The 17,165-nt window shown below is 40.6% G+C and overlaps 2 protein-coding genes across 3 annotated transcripts in view; one reads left to right on the top strand and one right to left on the bottom strand.

Annotated features, from left to right (window-relative positions):
* The window catches only part of LOC136444911 (receptor-type tyrosine-protein phosphatase delta-like), a 47,171-nt gene extending 34,084 nt beyond the window's left edge, over positions 1-13,087 (top strand). The window contains exons 5-17 of the mRNA XM_066442685.1: positions 1,777-1,890; positions 3,301-3,452; positions 3,866-4,025; positions 4,376-4,464; positions 4,965-5,199; positions 5,459-5,761; positions 6,164-6,328; positions 6,820-6,984; positions 7,530-7,811; positions 8,178-8,510; positions 9,187-9,286; positions 9,716-9,779; positions 10,290-13,087. Coding sequence (XP_066298782.1) covers positions 1,777-1,890; positions 3,301-3,452; positions 3,866-4,025; positions 4,376-4,464; positions 4,965-5,199; positions 5,459-5,761; positions 6,164-6,328; positions 6,820-6,984; positions 7,530-7,811; positions 8,178-8,510; positions 9,187-9,286; positions 9,716-9,779; positions 10,290-10,952 — 2,825 coding nt within the window. The 3' untranslated portion in view covers positions 10,953-13,087. The remainder of the gene's footprint in view (positions 1-1,776; positions 1,891-3,300; positions 3,453-3,865; positions 4,026-4,375; positions 4,465-4,964; positions 5,200-5,458; positions 5,762-6,163; positions 6,329-6,819; positions 6,985-7,529; positions 7,812-8,177; positions 8,511-9,186; positions 9,287-9,715; positions 9,780-10,289) is intronic.
* Positions 13,081-16,152, bottom strand: LOC136444913 (CMP-N-acetylneuraminate-poly-alpha-2,8-sialyltransferase-like). 2 transcript variants are annotated; one of them, XM_066442686.1, is made up of 4 exons: positions 15,926-16,152; positions 15,000-15,071; positions 14,088-14,642; positions 13,081-13,862 (listed from the first exon to the last, which is right to left on the bottom strand). In XM_066442686.1, exons 1-4 carry the CDS (start codon positions 16,078-16,080, stop codon positions 13,577-13,579), a joined length of 1,068 nt encoding a protein of 355 aa, XP_066298783.1. In that variant the 5' UTR covers positions 16,081-16,152; the 3' UTR covers positions 13,081-13,576. The 2 variants fall into 2 exon arrangements, with proteins under 2 accessions (XP_066298783.1, XP_066298784.1); XM_066442687.1 differs by lacking the exon at positions 15,000-15,071.
* Positions 16,153-17,165: the final 1,013 nt, after the last annotated feature.

Below are 17,165 nucleotides of genomic sequence, written 5' to 3' on the forward strand. Positions count from 1 at the left end.
TCTGTCATTTTGTTCTGTCTTGTTTTATTTGATGCGTAGTTTTGTTAGTCCTGTTTGCAGCATATTGTTATCGTGTAGTAAATTCTCTGTATTTTGTCAAATTGTGAAATATGTATGGCCTAAACAATAACAATTTGTCATGTATTAGTATTGAGTAGTCATTGTGTTGTTTTCTTGTATCTCTTTAAGTGAAAACAGTTTGTCAATGTTTTAGTATTGTACGTTTTCAGCATGTATTGGTGGCATTTCTATCTTTTAGTGAATCTTGTAATTGTTTTTTTTTTTGCTGTGAGGGAAAAATTCTACCACCAATGGCATGTATTAGAATTGTATATTGCTGTGCTACCAAAACAAAAATGATATGTTAGTACAGCCAAACCTGTCTACAGCGACCACTCAAGGGACTTGAAGGAAATGATGGTCACAGTAGACAGCTAGAATTCTTGATGCTTTAGTCAATGGAAATACGATTTAACTTAAAACTGGCCAAAATGGTCGTCTGAAAGTATATGCAGAGGTGGTCACTAGTACAGGTTTGACTGTACTTTTTTGTTGGAGTACACAGCAACTAGACCATTCTAATGTGCTATTGATGATGTTTTTCTCTGTTCTTGCAATGTTAACACAATGTCAAATCTGTCGCATCCTCAATACATTATCCTCTGTGTAGTACAAATGTACATTCTCTTCTGTGTAGTACTCCTTATACTTTCACGCTTCTTAAACCCCCATTTAAAAGTTGTAAATGCTTTTTCAAGCTTCCTTCTCTCTGATTCCCTATTTCTCTGGTGCCAGTTAGCAGTAGCACTCTGTAATGTTTCTTGCACTAATGTCTGATGTTAAAATGGTGATGGTATTTTGAGTGAAGAGTTTTTGTTTGAGTACCCGGTTCAAGCATGACTTTCTGTGCACTGGTGAACACTTTCTGAAAACCTGGTTTTTATTTCTTCAGTCATTTAAATCGGTGAGGTGTGCTGAATGTGTGGTGAGGTTTAAACATGCGAAGGGGACTCTTTTGATTTCCAGTGAAAGAATTTTGATTTTCTTATCACTATTATTTTGCCGTATCTTTAAGTGTTTACTCTATACGTCAGATTGATAAATTCCCCTCCCCCGACTTGTTTCCTGCATGTTGGTACATTTACACTCGAGAAATATGAGACCTTCTACAATTTGGTGCCACATTGAACAGAGAGATATCCAACTGTCTTCAGACTGTTCTATTCTATACTTGGCTGTCTCTATATGCTTCTCCAATCCACATGTTGTACACATGCTCAAGCTTCTCTGCATCTTCAACGTTTCCTTTTGAAAAACAAACAAAATCCGCAGGACAATCATATTCCTTATCAGGGAGCAAACTAAACGAAATATTTGTGTATGTCAACTCTTGGGCTCCAATTTTGTTTACAGAATGATACATGTATCTTTTGATAACAGCAAACATGCACCATGCAAAATCATTTTGGCACTTTGAAAGATTGAAAAGTGTTATTTGAGAAATTTAACGGATTGTAAATTCTGTTGAAGATACAAGAAGCTCTTCAATAAAGGAGGAAGCAATATTTTGATATTCATGTTACTCAAAACCAAATTCCATATTTTGGAGACATACAGTCAATTCTAATAAGATTTGTGCTTGAAAAATGCAGTCTAATTCGAAGAACCACACTCTATTGCTCAACCACCTCTGTCCGCTCTCTCGCTCTTGGGCCTGTCCTCTTTCGTACCAGCCCTATCTCACAAACAAAGACAATTACGAATGTTCTTTCTCAGCTTCTTGCGGGCCCCACAAGCAAATTAGTGAGAAAATGGCCGAGACAAAGCTTCGCTCTGATCAGTCTGCAGCACCGTCATGCTTGCATCCAGTTTTGAGGGAATTTGAAAGGAGTATGTTCGATTGCTTTAAGCATGGGCTGAAGTAAACCAGTAAAAGGTGCAATGGGAGCTAAGCAGATTTGAATGCTTTTAGTCTATACTTTTCCTGCTTGCACATTTTGTAACTGTTACATGTACATCAGTGGCAAAGCGTTGCATGCAGGTAAAGCATGCACTTGTGCTTTTCCTTGGTAAGAATGGTTTGTAAATGGTGCACTGACAATTTTTTTTAATGATAATATTGTTTCTTGGTGTAGAGGGGTGCAAAATTAGAGTCATCGACATGTACATGATTTTGTGAACATTTAGGCCAGAAATGAAAAAAAAACACATCTTACATGGTATCATACCTGATAATTTTGTCAGAAATTAAAATTTTTTGGTTGATTCAGGAGGTTTTGTGTATCTGGTCTCTGTCCCTTAGCTCAGTCCCACCCATCTAGATGCTTTCCCTGCATAGGGAAGCAACCAGAGGATGGACTGAAGTTACGATAGGGACTGATACCAGTCTTCTGTTAGCCTGTGTGATGAAATTTTGCACCCCCGTGTTTATGTTTGGTGAATGGCCACTGTTTACAGCACAGGGAAGGTGAGATTGCATGGTGGTAATTTCTCACCATGGCTGGGGTAGTATGGCTGGGGTTACGTAGATACTCTAAATGGACCAGTCTCTGCTCTAGTTGAATGATGTAGTCATAGCTGCTTTAAACTGCAACGCCTCTCTCGTTTTGCTTTCATCTGCCTTAGACTCATCGCAAATTGCAGTTCACACACAGTCATGGATGTATGTGGAATCAGGAGTTGAATCTTGAAAAGGACATGCTCCTGAAAAATCATGCAAAAAAGTGTTGGAAAGAATCAACAATGAAACCAGTCAGTAATTATAGTCCAGAACTATTCAAGCTTCAACCACTTGAGTTGTAAGCTCTTCACAGTACTTTTATCATCTTCCTGATATCTAAAAGGTAAATTTGTACTTGAATTTAAAACATTGACATTGACTTTGCTCTGTGGCTCAGACTGAAGGGCCCTGACACAAATAAATGTTACTAACTAGTCTTTTGACAAATATTTAAACATTACACACAACAAAAAGAGTTGGCTACTCTGGGGAGCTTTCGAGATGTACTCTGTCTCTTCTTCAACCCGTTCAAGTCAGAGTTCGTCTTGAAGTTCTCTTGTCATGTGACTGCTGTTGATTATTACATGACAAGAGACAGTCATATACAGGCTTGTAGACTGAAATATTTCTAAATTTATAAGTAGACATTGACTGAGTAAAGGCTGGTTCATTGAAAGAAAGGAGGTGTTAGTGTCACCTGGTACCTCGGATTGGTGGATGACTCGGTGATGTAAAAGGGTGCAATTGTGTGTACTCTCATATCCTGATGGTTGCCACCCCCCAATTCTCTCCCCCCTCAGTCAAACCAGACCCCCCAGAGAATCTGAGAGTGTCGTCAGTAAGCAGTACGGCCCTGGCTGTTGAGTGGGACATGCCGAGATGTGCCGCGCTCCTCTTCATGAGTTATGTCTGCGCCATCCAGTATGTGTCGCAGAGGGACAACATCACAAGGGTAAGTGTTATGTTGAATCCGAAAATAATTTCATAAGGTTGGTAGAAGCAAGATAGGATATAGGAGATTCTTTTCCCACAACCAGTAAATCTCACCTGCTGACGTTTCGGATAAGCCTACATGTAAGTCCTCTAAGTACACATACAGTACCCACACCGTAAAATTTAACACTATTTACGAAATGCCAAAACGTAAACATGGCGTAGTTATGATCGTAATTACGTTTTGGGTGAACACTAGATTTCAGCGCGGTTGGCTCATTAACGCTAATGACGTTGATAATGAGCTGGTGTGTAGGCACTGTGAGAACTGACTAGCGCCTTGATTTTATGACAGTAAGGATGCCTAGTATCTTTGCTGTGACAGTTGTAAAACCAACTGTATTCAGGTTTTCTCTTTTGTACATCTGACAGGAGAAGGAGATTATGGTGGACATGCCGAACCCACAGTACGTGATGCTCGGCTCCCTCGTACCCCACACCCGCTACCTGGTGCGCATACAGTGCAGACAAGTGATAGGAGAGTTGTGGAGTGAATACTCTCCCTTCATCAACGTGAAAACCAACGAGTCTGGTTTGTACTATAGTCTTATTATCACCCTTTTCATTGAAAATAGTTACTCAAGCAACTGGATAAAGTTTTGAAACAGTCAGTCAGTAGCATAGTTTAAATTGTATAGGAGTATTGTTTACCTGGATGTCTAACCTTCATCAACATAAGATACTTAATTATATTAATTCTATACTGATGCCATATTATTTTCTAAAGACTTATATAGGTATACATGTCCTTTGCACATTCAAATGTGTCAAGATAAAATTCAAGATGGAATAAATACAATGTCAAGACATGTATATCCAATGACAAGCTTACCAATAAACAACTTAACGTTGGCTTTAATCTATCCTGTGTTCACTCCTCAGCCCCTGCCAGTGGTCCTGTGGTCAGGACTCCTGAAGTCGCCTGGAAAAACTACAGACTCGGACTTCGAAACATGACTCTAAGATGGGAGGTAGGTTCTTTTCAACAATAGCCTTGTTAAGGTGATGTGTAATACGTTATGTTTGAAAAAAGTTTTTTTGTGTAATTTACTATCCAATAATTGTATAAGTTTTGTTCTTGTATTTGATTCAATTGTATCTAATATAGATAGACTCCTAGAAGAATAGTGTATGCTGTGGATCCTGGGGCCGGAGTTCGATCCTAAGGTCGACTCCAGCTCGGACATGTTGTATGGGATTGCATTCGTCATTTTGGATGGTGACGTAAAGCCGGTTGCCCCGTGTATGAGGGAGCTTCGGTCATAAGCCTCAAGCGTCAAACCTCTGCATGTAAAAGAACCCAACACACTTATCGAGTAGGGATCACCCAGTGTGCTTGGTCAAAAACCATTGCATTTCACTACTACTAGCTACTTGAAAAAGCATCATGCTTCACCTCAATTGAGGATGCCTGCTTTACCTTAATTATTTGTACTTCATGAAGTAAGTCTTCTTTAACCTTTTCTTAAAGCCTCTTGATCCTGAGAAGTGGAATTCTGAGACCCTGGGTGGCTACCTGGTCAACGTGACCGACCAGAGAACACGTGAAACTGTGAGCTACAACGTCACCACATCCGATGTAGACCTGTACACCCTCACACTGCCTAACCTCCAGCTGTCAGAATACCAGGTCAAAATCATGGCCTACAACAGCAAGGGACTGTCACCCCCATCAAGGGCCCTACAGCTGCAAGACATCTCAAGAAGTAAGAAACTTGTTTTTATCTTCCAAATGAAAAAAATTTAATGCTAACTTGTAACTTATTGAAACATTCTTGTATTATTAAAGGTGTGTTTTTTTAATGTCAAAATCGATGAGAGCTACCTGAACATAATGCTACATCATATCATGTGATTTATCAGAAAAGTTTCTGAAAATGAGGTCTAGAATATTAGAAAAATATTCCATCACTCAAAAAGAGACATTCATTGACAATGTTTTAATCTTGTATTGTCCTTCCATAGGACCTGATCAACCACGGAATGTAATCGCCACGGTCACCACTGAAGGACATGCCCTGTTGTCATGGCAACCACCAGCAGCCATCGGAGGCATCTGGGACTACTATGTTTCCTGGTGTGAGGTCGAGCGCGACCATCGTTGTGCCCGTGACGTGAACGTGACGAGTGTTCCGGGCACGCGGCTGTATGTGAGCATACAGGACAGCTGGCTGCCCTACAGTCGCTACAGGTTCATCGTGAGGGCAGCGACCTCAGCTGGGAAAGGGGAGCAATCCAGTACTGTCTATCTGTACTCAGTGGAAGGAGGTAAGTGTATCACATGTAAAAGTATCAAATATATAGCAGTAACAATGTTTTAGTACTTCTTCTGTACATATGCTACATAACATATATATATAGCCTGATGTAATTGCACTTGTAGCAGCACGGCCAACATCTGCCATCCCTACTGTGGGAGGGGCCATTCTCAGCCTCTGACAGCAGAGTTTGCATTACACAAACTACATAACATAGGTTGGTTGTAGAAATGCATATGCATGTAGTCTATAGATATTGTAACAGTATTACAAAGCTCATAAGCTGATATTTTTCTTCATAAAAGTGACCAGCCATGAATTGACAAAGCAATGGAATATTTGAACATAATTACTATGTTTTGTATGCAGAAATCTTGATCTATATTTAACATGGTGTGTTTTGTATCCCCAGTGCCGTCCTCCCCACCCCAGAATGTGACAGTCGAAGCTGAAACGCCCACGTCTCTCCTGGTGAGCTGGAAGCCACCACCTCTACAGGACAGGAGGGGGATCATCACCAAGTACAGGGTGTACTACTATGTCACACCTACTGTCAGTGGACAACGGATGGCTTCAGGTAACAGAAATGATTCTCCATCATCTTGTTTTGTGTCAGAATCCTTTTTGGAAGCAAATTTCCAAATATGCACAATGTATTCATTGCAGTTCTGGTGTGAAGTTGAGTGTATGATTTGTGATTTGCTACAATAAATCACCCTCCTTTTGAACTCAAATGTAGCCTGGATGCAAAACTGTTCCATGGCCCACTCATGCCATCTCCTTGGCTCTAGAGCCAACATGCCCCAAAGGAAATCTTACCCCTAAGTTAGACACTGAGACACAGGGTCTGACTTTGGGGCCTGTGGTAGAATTTCCTTGGGGGCATGTTAGCCCTAGAGTCAAGGAGCTGGCATGAGTGGACCATGGAAACAGTCAGGCTAACCCAAATCAATCCAGAAGTACACAAATATTATCATGGTAACACATTTACAAACATAGATGTCGGGGTTGATATGTATATGTTCAAATCAGTTCACACATCATGTAATTTTCTGCATTTTATTACAGATGCAGTTTTCCTGTCAGTCAATGTTACAGACGACGCCCTGCCTGTGCAGTTCTCTCTGTCGGGACTTGAGGCCTTCACAGACTACAGTGTCCGAGTGTCGGCTGTGACTTCACAGGGAGAAGGTGACAAAACCGACCCTGTCAGCACCAAGACAAAACAAGCTGGTAAGAGGAGTTTGCTGCATACTTGTAACATCTTTTATCACTGCAATCCAAATGTTTGTCTGGAAAAATTGCTTGGCACATTGGATGTCGACTATGCAACTTGCCAGGAAATTCACAAAATATGTAGCTAGTTGCAATGACTTTTATCAAAGATTTACCATCTACTTTTCATGCAGTTTACCTTAAAAGGTTAATTGTTTTTGGTCCTTCTTAGAAGTAGCCTTTTTGTTTGTCTATTCCTTGCAATGCTTGGCAGAGTATTGCTGAAACCATTGCATGTTGTCTCTGTCCTTCATTTCCTTATGAAAGACTATTGTTGTATTGTTGGAGGTGGTATTAAGTTTGTGGTTTTCGGGATGAACTCTTTACCGGGAGTTTAAAACCACCGCAAAAAGCCATTCCATTGTGTGACTGTAGCACTGCTATTGTTTCAAACGTGAACTCAAAACCACCACGAACACTCCATTTTCTCCCTACCGCGAAATTAAATCCCCGCGAACATTTCTGCATTTACACTAATTAATCTGTCTGGTCTTGTTTTGTAGCGCCAAGTGATGCACCGAGCAATGTCCATGTCATCAACGCAACAGTCAACACTCTGGTCATATCCTGGACACCCCCATCCCAGCCTAATGGTATCATCCAGAGCTACATTGTTCACTATGGAAACGGTTCCTCCGTACAAGTGGTGAACCAGAGAAAAGTGGTTTTGGAGGGTCTGGAAGGAGATGTTGAGTACCCAGTACAGGTGCAAGCCTGTACTGGTGCATTGCCAAACCCCTGTGGACCACTCTCGCCTGTGGAGAATTTCCTCACAATACTTGGAGGTGTGTACATAGGTTGTTTTGTTTCACTTCAACTTTAATAGGAAACTCTAATGAACAAACAAGCTAAATCTTGACCAGGGCTGTCTCCAGCTCTAATTTTTTTCCGTAAATTTTTTGTTCGGGAGCTCATCTATCAGTTTAAGGTTACGAAAATACATTTTCATCATTTTCATGTCAGGAAGTTCAGGTTTTTTGGATGGACAGCAACAAACAAATTTCCGTCCCGGGACGGGTCCTGTAGACTGCCCTGATCTTGACAAGAATAGTTGAGCAAAATATCAGTTATTGTGTTTCCTGTATTATAACTTCTTTCAACATGAAACATAAAAAAACATAAAACTAACTCAGATTTGATTTTGCTTCCAGAACCAGGTATACCGAAGAATTTGAAAGCATCCTTCGATGAGTACGCAGAGCGCGTTCATATTGTTTGGGATCCACCCGTGCCACGAAATGCTCGCTACATCACGTACTCCGTCTCCTATGGGCGCGAGGGTGACGACCAGGTCTTCCTTAAAGAGACGACTGAAACGGAATGGCTGGTGGATAAGTCCATGATCTCCTGCAAGCGGGGGTGGTCATACTTTTTCTGGGTTCAAGCGCAACCTGTTGGACAGATGGACCTGGTTGGGAATCCCACGGAAATCGTGTACCTCGACTGCAACGATATCCCAAATGCCTACCATTCATCTCGGCCTGGTAAGTTTTATTCTTTATTCTTTATTAAAAATTGCAACAAGACAATACACAGTGGAAAGCCAGGCAGACAAGCTGATGTTGCGGACCACTCAACATTACAATTACGCTGAATACAAAAATAAAACACTAACTTAAAGGCATTTCATAGAATTATGCAATATAAAACAATGCAGTAAGTATTGAGTATGCAGTTTAAAGGTGTCTCAGCTGGAATCTAGGGGGCGATAAATCTTTTTGTTGTTGTAAATTTTCTTTTTTCTTTCTTTCCTCCTTTATCTAATTTCAACAAACATCTAAGAGCGTTCAAGTGGAGAGAAGGTCACTTGGTCATAAACAAAAGTAACATCATAGTATTTACTGAGAACATATAAATTTATTATATACATGTATCATAACATAGAGTGCTTTCAAACTTAAACTTTAACACTCAAGAGGTTGATAAATACACGATGAAGTAAATTAAGAGTTTATAAGTAGAGTTAGATGCGTGAAGAAGTTCATTTTTATGTCCTTCGCTAAGTTTATTCTGGTTTGAAATTGAACATCACAGGAAAGTGAAAGTTGTTCTGGTTCCTCTTAATCAAATCTGCCAATCAAAACCCTTTCTCACAACTGGTGCACTTATAACAGCAGCAGCATTGTTTTGCTGAACACTATGTTTTTGTTTCCCCTACAGAACCTGTCAGCTTGACAGCAGCAACCGTTGCAGGAGTCATTGCAGTGCTAGTGCTCTTCAGCATCTGCTTAGCCGTGTCAGGACCCAAGCTGCACAAGAGGTACAAATTACATCTTACTAATATACAATTCAAACTCTGCTACTCATAACTGGATAAATTACGGAGATTATTTCCGGACATTTTGGGTGACATCCATCACCCTTCTTCAACGTCACTAGAATGAACTAGCAGAATTAATCAGAACTTACATACAATAAACTAGAAAAAAATGGTTGAACATGGCAAAGTCACAAACTCATGCATAATAGCGACATTGATGTGTAAAATGAAAGAAAAATTACACCTTAAGCTCTTACATTTGGTACTGTTGATGTGAACAAGTCTCAACAGTTGTTATTGATCAGTGGATGATTTTTTGCACTTTGACATTTTTGAAGCTGGGGTTAGATATTGTTCTTGTCTCATATGTGAAAGCACTATAGCAATTATCCATGTGATGTAGTCTCATCTATTGGTTATGATTTTCAGGCTCAAGGAGATCAAGGGACAAAGGAGCCAACTCCCAGGTCCCAAGAACTACTTTAGTGAAGAGGTGAGATTTGTGTTTCTTCTCTGGCATCAAAAGACTTATCTAAATCACTAGACTGAATAAGGTATCTCACAGTATAACGTACCAATACTGTATGTTATAGTTAAGAAGCTGCATTGGGTACTGTGAAGATTAAAGAGGATTGTTTGCTGAAACATGCACCCGTATTTTTCTGTACAAGTGTGATGGGTTCTTCTCACTTTGTGGCTCTTTTGAAACACAGAACTGACAACCTACATAGTCTTGTTTGCCAGACAACGATTCATACTTTTTGCTCACTTCTCATGCTTTTATGTGATTCAAAAATTTCTTACTGGTATTTATCAATTTATGTCTTCTTCAAAACATCTGGGTAGCCCCTACAACAAGATTGTTGATTTCCAAGTGGGCCCAGAGAACATAGGGCAAATGGTACATAAATTACATAACATAAATCAAACATGGACCACTGCATTACCTACCACTAGTCTAAATGGGGTACAAGTTGTTTACGTTTGTTGCTCTGTTTTCCAGGGTACCTACTACTCCGTTCCAGGGGACAGCTTCTTTACCGGCGACTCCATGCAGAACCCGTATGTCATCAGCGATGCGGGCGTGGACAAAGAAACCATTGACGACATCAGTCAGCTGAAGAAACTGGGCAGGCAGTGGTCGCACGACTCGGCCATCGGTCTGGACAGTTCGGAAGGAAGCATCGTGGTGGACGTCCCCGGGAAGAGTGCGCAGTACTCCACCGCTAGCAGCAGCAGCGGTTGTAGCGACGGGTCGGAGGAGAGCCTGCTGCCGCAGAAGGAGGAAGGAGACGCAGAGAAGGCCGACGTCGTCTGGGAAAAGCGAGACCGCGCGGCCAGCACCAACACGACCTCCAGCCACGGCAGCTCCGAGCAGGGCTCCGAAGTGGCAGAGTACTCCAAAGTAGCAGCTGTGGGGGGTAAATTTAGGGATCTAAACATCAATTACGTCCCTAAAGTGGGAGAGAAGGAGAAAAATGAACCAGAAGGGGATGTTCCCACCTCCCCGAAAAGGCAAGACCTGGTGGATTTGGACCCATCCAAACTTATCAGTGTCCATTCTCCAGTACATCTGTGTCCAGACCAGATAAAACACAGGATTATAGACCCTGACAAAATTGTGTACATAGCCAAGGAGCCAGGTCGGGCAGAGGCAGAGGTGTAAAAAGGGAGAAGGTGTTAATTTATGGGAGGGGATTTAACTTGTGGTTGATTATGTGCACTGTATACAAGATGAACTGGACTGTTTCGATATACATCTATAAAATCTATAAAATTCGATTCTGAATAAGAATGACTTTGTTGCTTTTTCGAGACATTGTTCTTAACAAACGAAAAGAGTTTTGTTTTCAAGGAAACATGTTCATTGATTTGAAAATTTAAAGAATGTAACAAATCCTTGTGGTTATCACATGTGGTAATTACTAATAAGAATTGATGTTGCAGCTTTCTAAATTAAGAGCCACTTGCTCGGTGACCACAAATTCTATTTTCACACTATTGACAATCAAACTGCTTGAAAAATTGTCCTAAAAAGAGTTTGAAAGTGTTTCAGAATAAACAGAACTAACAAAAGAATTGCAATTTTCAAGGAGTTGTTGCAAAGAATGTTGTGTAAGTAAGAAGAGACTGTATACATGAGGTTGTAGAAGTTTGTTGTATAGCTGTAAATATGTGAGAACTTGTACTGTTCTCACATCATGTAAATAGAGAGTACTTGTATTTTTTGGTGTATACAGAGCTATTATATGTAGACGAGAGCTTTCAATAGAAAGAGAAGAGATACTGTCATTGTTACAGGATATTATGCAATGTTAATGGTATATTACAGTAGCTGTGTGCTTGTTTGGGCCATGCAACTATTACAGTGCTCTCTCCGTCCTCTTAACTTTTCCATGTGCCTAAGGCTCAAGAAATGTGACGCTACTGCGAAATTCTAACCCACTAAAACATCATTTCTGACATGTTGAGGAGGCCCATCTCAAATTGTTTTAATTCAAATTTGTATTGTATTGTGACACTGTTGATGACCTCATGAAAAATTTGACAGGTTTTGAATTTTGTCCTACAAGAATAGACAGAATGGTTCAAACTTTAGTCGGTCACGAACATCAAAATTTATCCCATGGACTGATGCTTGAGAGAGCCCTGTAATGTAGGGTATTCATTTTAATAACTTAAAGACAGTTGCTCAATCCGCTAACAACTTGTATGCAAAACCCTTTTGTTGTTGATGTCTACGGACTGAAAGAACTTCTAACACATTACCTACTATATTAGTGAAATACAGCTTTAACATTAACCTTCTTCCTGCTGAAGTAGCCTTTTGGCACACAATTTGCATTGGTTACAGGGTTAGGCAGCAGGGAGAAGGTTAAGTACATTTGTTGATGATGGAAGCTTCACTGTCAGGAGTTGCTGCAGATGTATTTTCAGGTGAAATCTGGTGACATGGTTACACACTGTACGTGCACAGTAAGAATCTTCATGAATTCTTGTAGGGATGGAGTCAGTATTGTATGTGGAAGTACTGTACATTAAGTTTTGGGGTAAGTGTACACTGCCATTCATTATGTACATAAATGTATATAAGTTCCATACATGTACATGTATGTTATCATCACTACATAGTAGGCTCATAGTAAATATTATGTCAGTGAAATTAACATAACTGCCTCGATCTCCCACAATATTGTTCTGTATCATTTAGACGTACATTTTCTTGTATACGTAGAAATTAGAGAAAATGTGAAATTTATTTTTGTTGTATGTACACATAATCATCATTTTTGACAGTTCATTGCTAAGCTGTTTAAGAAACAGATATGTCTTTAACTGAAAGGCGCTACCACCATATGTTGCAGAAGGTTACTTGGAGTATCTTGTCGGAGAAATAAATGTGTAGACGAGGTTAATTCATAAGTGTCTCTGCATTAGTCAGGTCTGGAAGACTCTGGTATTACAGACAGTTAAGGATATCACAAATATTTCAGTTCAACTCACTGCCTCTACTAATATTGATGTGTTTTATCATTGTTATAGGTAGAGATATGGGTATTGGATGCATTGTTCATCGGAAAATGAGGACCTTTAAATGTAGGAAAGCTTGTGGCAATAGATTGCCATCAGATGATGCTGCAAACATAGAGATATGTGTACTTGTAAAAGTGCCTGTTGTTGCTACAAAGAATAAGGACTTCAGAAACATGTTGAAGAGAATGCCATCAGGCTGTGTTGTAGAGAGATGTATATGTGATTGTAAATTTGCCTCTGTGAGTAAATAGACATGGTAGTTCAAAACCTTGTTGTTGTGTGGTTTATTTTCAGAGATTTGAAAGACTAACAAAGAGGTTGCACCTGCAATTGTTTGATGACTAAATATTCTTTGAATATCTTCTTGTTGTTACATTGCAAAAATGATTGTTTTGGAAATACATGTAGTACAAGAAACACTAAATCTGCACCTAATTCACAGAAAGAATGAAAAAAAATGTTGACTCCCTAGAGCAGAAATGTTCTTGGTGGTTTTATGTTCATGGTTTTCGCGGTGACCGTTTCACCGCAAACTTTAAGCCACCGCAATCATTTATCCAATACTGTAGCAGTATGTGACTATAGCGTTGCCTGGAACTTAAAATCGGCGCATACACTCCATTTTCGCCTTAGCGCGAAATAAGAACCATATTAGATGCATTTACAGTTATTACCAACCAAGGGTGCCAACCAAGAATTGATAGTTGGTAAATTGATGACCTAAAACAATAACTCCATTTTCATGGAGATGAAAACTTATTTTCTTTCCTTCGTGAAGTCATAACAAGGCTCCGTGTGCAGTACCAAAGCCTTCCGCTGGTGGAGCACCTGATACCCCCGATACTCTTCAGACATGTTGTGCGCTTGGAGCATCCTTCTCCCTTCACCGTAGTAATGGTACTGTATCTTTCGTCCCTCATTGTCCTCTACAAATGGGTAGAATCCGTACAGGTGGATTTGGTCGCACATACAGGCAGCCAGCGCGAACAGGATACTTCCAGTCGATGGTCGTTTGGGCTCGAATTCTGAATCCTCCCACAACCTAGGCGGATGAAAGTAACCACAGAAAGCATGCGGTCCAGTTTGATAAACAGCAAACTAAAGTAATACCTAACCTTAGAAAAATAATTCTTGATTGAATGTGGTGCTGAATGTTAGGGCTTAAGGAACTCTTTCACGTAACGTTAAATGATAACTTTATTGCAAGTTCATGCCCGAACGTTAAAAGATATGTAGTGATATGCAAACTAGTAAATAGAAAACTCACGCTGTCATCTTTTGAGTAGTTCCACTCGGTGCGATTGTAAGTTTCAGTGGCAAGTGATTTTTTTTGATGATCCTCAGAGTAAAGCCCACTTTTGGACGTCCGCCTGGCGCTACTAAAGCAGGAATGTGCAGAATCTGGTTGCCGATGGCTCGCAATCGCTCCACAAACCGCTTCTGTACGCTCCTGTTGACGAGATATCCTTCGTAATCATGTGGAAGTACAGAGGGGTTCATGGTGGTGAAGTTGGAGAATGATCCCACGTCGGTCTCGAAGCCCTCGGTAGGAGGAAGGTTTGGTCTGAACACGAAGTCTGCAGAGTCGATCTGAGGACCACAGCGGCTGCCCAGGAGAATCCCAGAGTTCCCAACTACAGCACACGACTGGAAGTGTTTTCCGAGAAGAGGGGACGACACGGGAATCACACTGTAAATATGGCTGGTGATAGTGGTTTCTGTATTATTATCAAGGTCGTACTTGACGCGCTGCCCAATGTGAAATTTGGACCTGTCGATGGTAAGGTCTTTGTCGGGGTTGAAGTGCTTCATGACCCACTCTCTGTGAAAAACGTTGAGATACATGTTGAGATATTTCACCGAAGTATTCCGATACACACATGCTCACGTCCATAAGACTAGATAACGATAAAAGGGGTATTGTCAGTGGCCCCCAAGATGCTACGATCATCAGGACTCCTAAAGGAAAACCCTGTATCATAGAGATAATGATAAAAGGGATAACTTTAGTGTATATACGTAGTCTCCGATATGCTATAATCTATATATGAACCCATGGTTATACTACCACAATGTACCTAAAATCCAACCTATTACAATCCTACGATAACCCCAAATGACCAAAGGAGAAGCCTGCATTATATCATATAGAGATGTTGTAGGAATGAAAATAGACCACCTCATACGAAGAACTTCGGATGCATTTATGATGGCCGTTTCCGGTTCTTTCGGCGCTGTTGGTGAGTTGGTGCTATAAGCAGAAAGATTTGATATCCAATAATAACTTAATTGCAAGTTCATGCCCGAAGGCTAATTGCAGACAAACAAGTACATGTACATGGATTGGAAACACGTGGGAATCGATATAGTTAGATGTATCACTCTCGAATTGTAAGTAGATTAGTTGTTCTGTTCTCATGCGACGAAAGTCTAACTTAAAGGTAGGGTATGACGAAGCATTTATTAGAGTATTCCGTAAAGTATATGCATTTCTGTACTCTTCAAGGAGATGTTTGGCTCCGGCTTGTTTTCGTCGTCTTTTTATGCGTTTTGTCGGCCGGCTTTTGATTTTAAAAAAACCTGACAAATAGAAAGCCCGACAAAAAAGCCTAAAAAAGGTGCAATGGATTACGATGTTTGTTCGGTCGGCTTAAATTCGCGCCTGAATATTGTAACCGTCGGCTGCAGTATGATGACCTCCGATGGGTGTCATATTAAAGTGCCTTTTAAAAGAAAGCGAGCGGCATTTTCACATCATACTAGTGTAGATTGTACCCTGAACTGAAGTCAAACATATTCAAATGTTGTACTTACTTGTGCACCCTACTATAAATTTTGAAGCGTCCAAGGTTCTCACATTTGGGTCCCTGTAGGCTGAATTACTGTGGTCTGCGACCTCACGTACGGTGGGTGAGCGGGTGGGGAGTGGTGGGGACGGAGGGTTGAGCCGGAGCCGCCTCCTGAGCTGGATTTGGCGGATCGGGATTAATCCCATGGGACCGGATTCGGACCGTTCATACCACGATCCGGATTCGTGTGTCTTGTTTTTTGGGGGCGAATCTCACTTCGCGAATCCTGGTGGAATGAACGGGGTCTTAACCTTACCTGTACATTGGCCGAGAAACCGTGGCTGGTATCCATGCTTTCCGGTGTGAAACTTGGTACGAAGGTAGTGTCCTGGTACCAATCAGTATGGCCATGCCAATCACAAAAATTAATCCCCATGCCATCAGTCGAAAACATTTATTTCTGGTCGCCATCTTACGTCTACTATTGCAATGATATTTCTGCACCTTGAAGAATGGACTATTCCACAACCGTTTATATATGTCATTGACGAACTTTACATAAAGGCCGGACAAAGTTGCTCGTCCGGTCCAACGAGTCACAGTTCACTGCGCATGCACAGGATGACTCATTGGTATGACCTTTGTCCAAATTTACCTTCTGAAGAAGGTTACATTGCGAGTGTAAGTTGTGGGTTTGTGGACAGCATAACACGAGAAGATGTGGATGTATCTTTAAGATACTTGGTATGTTGGTAGGGGTCGACAAAATGATTCAATGAAGGACAATTCAATTATTGACCTCCTATGGCACTGCACCTCTTAGGTTCTTAAGTAAGTCGGTGTCGGATCCATTACAGCTTTGGAAGGGATTGATTGACTTTTGGCATTTATGTACCTTATTAGGTGATGGTCGACGTAACAAAATGATGATTATGCAAATCAGGACCTAATTTGCACAATACGTCGATGAAGGTTAGACATACATGTAGTAAGACGTTTGAAGCGCCTGACCGTCACAAATCTATCCGGTTGCTTGAGTAACTGCTAGCTTGCGTATAATCTGCATAATCGATCAATGAGTAAATTTCATAATTCCGCTGTATTCCATTATAGGTCATTTATACATGTGAAATGTGTACCAGTAGCTCACTTTCCTTATTTGTATAATTATTAATCAATTTGTGCAGTATGTGACAGGAATTTTGAGTGGTAACCGATGGGAATTCAATGTACCTTGGAACTCGAGTTTAATCTGCTTTGGTCAAAGTCAGCTTCATCTTAAAAACAATGGTTATCAACTTTCAATGTAGTAAAACTTGCATAATAGAATACGTGTACAATAGAACTTGCAAAATAGAATTTAATCGTAGTAACAATCACAGTTTATTTGACTGACCTTTACAAGTAGCCAACAGCACACTTTATCGAGAGTAGGGGTGATCTTGTGCATGTGTTTGTAAATAGGTGAGCGGTAGTGAAGCCGCATTGCGCTACTAGATCCTCCTAGCTAATGAGAAAGCGTAATGATTCGCCCTCAATGACAATGAGTGCTCAGT

The sequence above is a fragment of the Branchiostoma lanceolatum genome, chromosome 11 (genome assembly GCF_035083965.1).
Source record: "Branchiostoma lanceolatum isolate klBraLanc5 chromosome 11, klBraLanc5.hap2, whole genome shotgun sequence".
NCBI classification, from domain to species: domain Eukaryota; kingdom Metazoa; phylum Chordata; class Leptocardii; order Amphioxiformes; family Branchiostomatidae; genus Branchiostoma; species Branchiostoma lanceolatum.

Bases quoted from the DNA above. Each gene is read 5' to 3' on its own strand.
- LOC136444913 (XM_066442686.1), bottom strand. From the start codon at position 16,080: ATGGCGACCAGAAATAAATGTTTTCGACTGATGGCATGGGGATTAATT. The intron at 15,072-15,925 runs GTAAGGTTAAGA...TTCTGCTTATAG, and splicing joins GTTTCTCGGCCAATGTACAG to CACCAACTCACCAACAGCGC. The intron at 13,863-14,087 runs GTGAGTTTTCTA...TCATCCGCCTAG, and splicing joins ACTACTCAAAAGATGACAGC to GTTGTGGGAGGATTCAGAAT.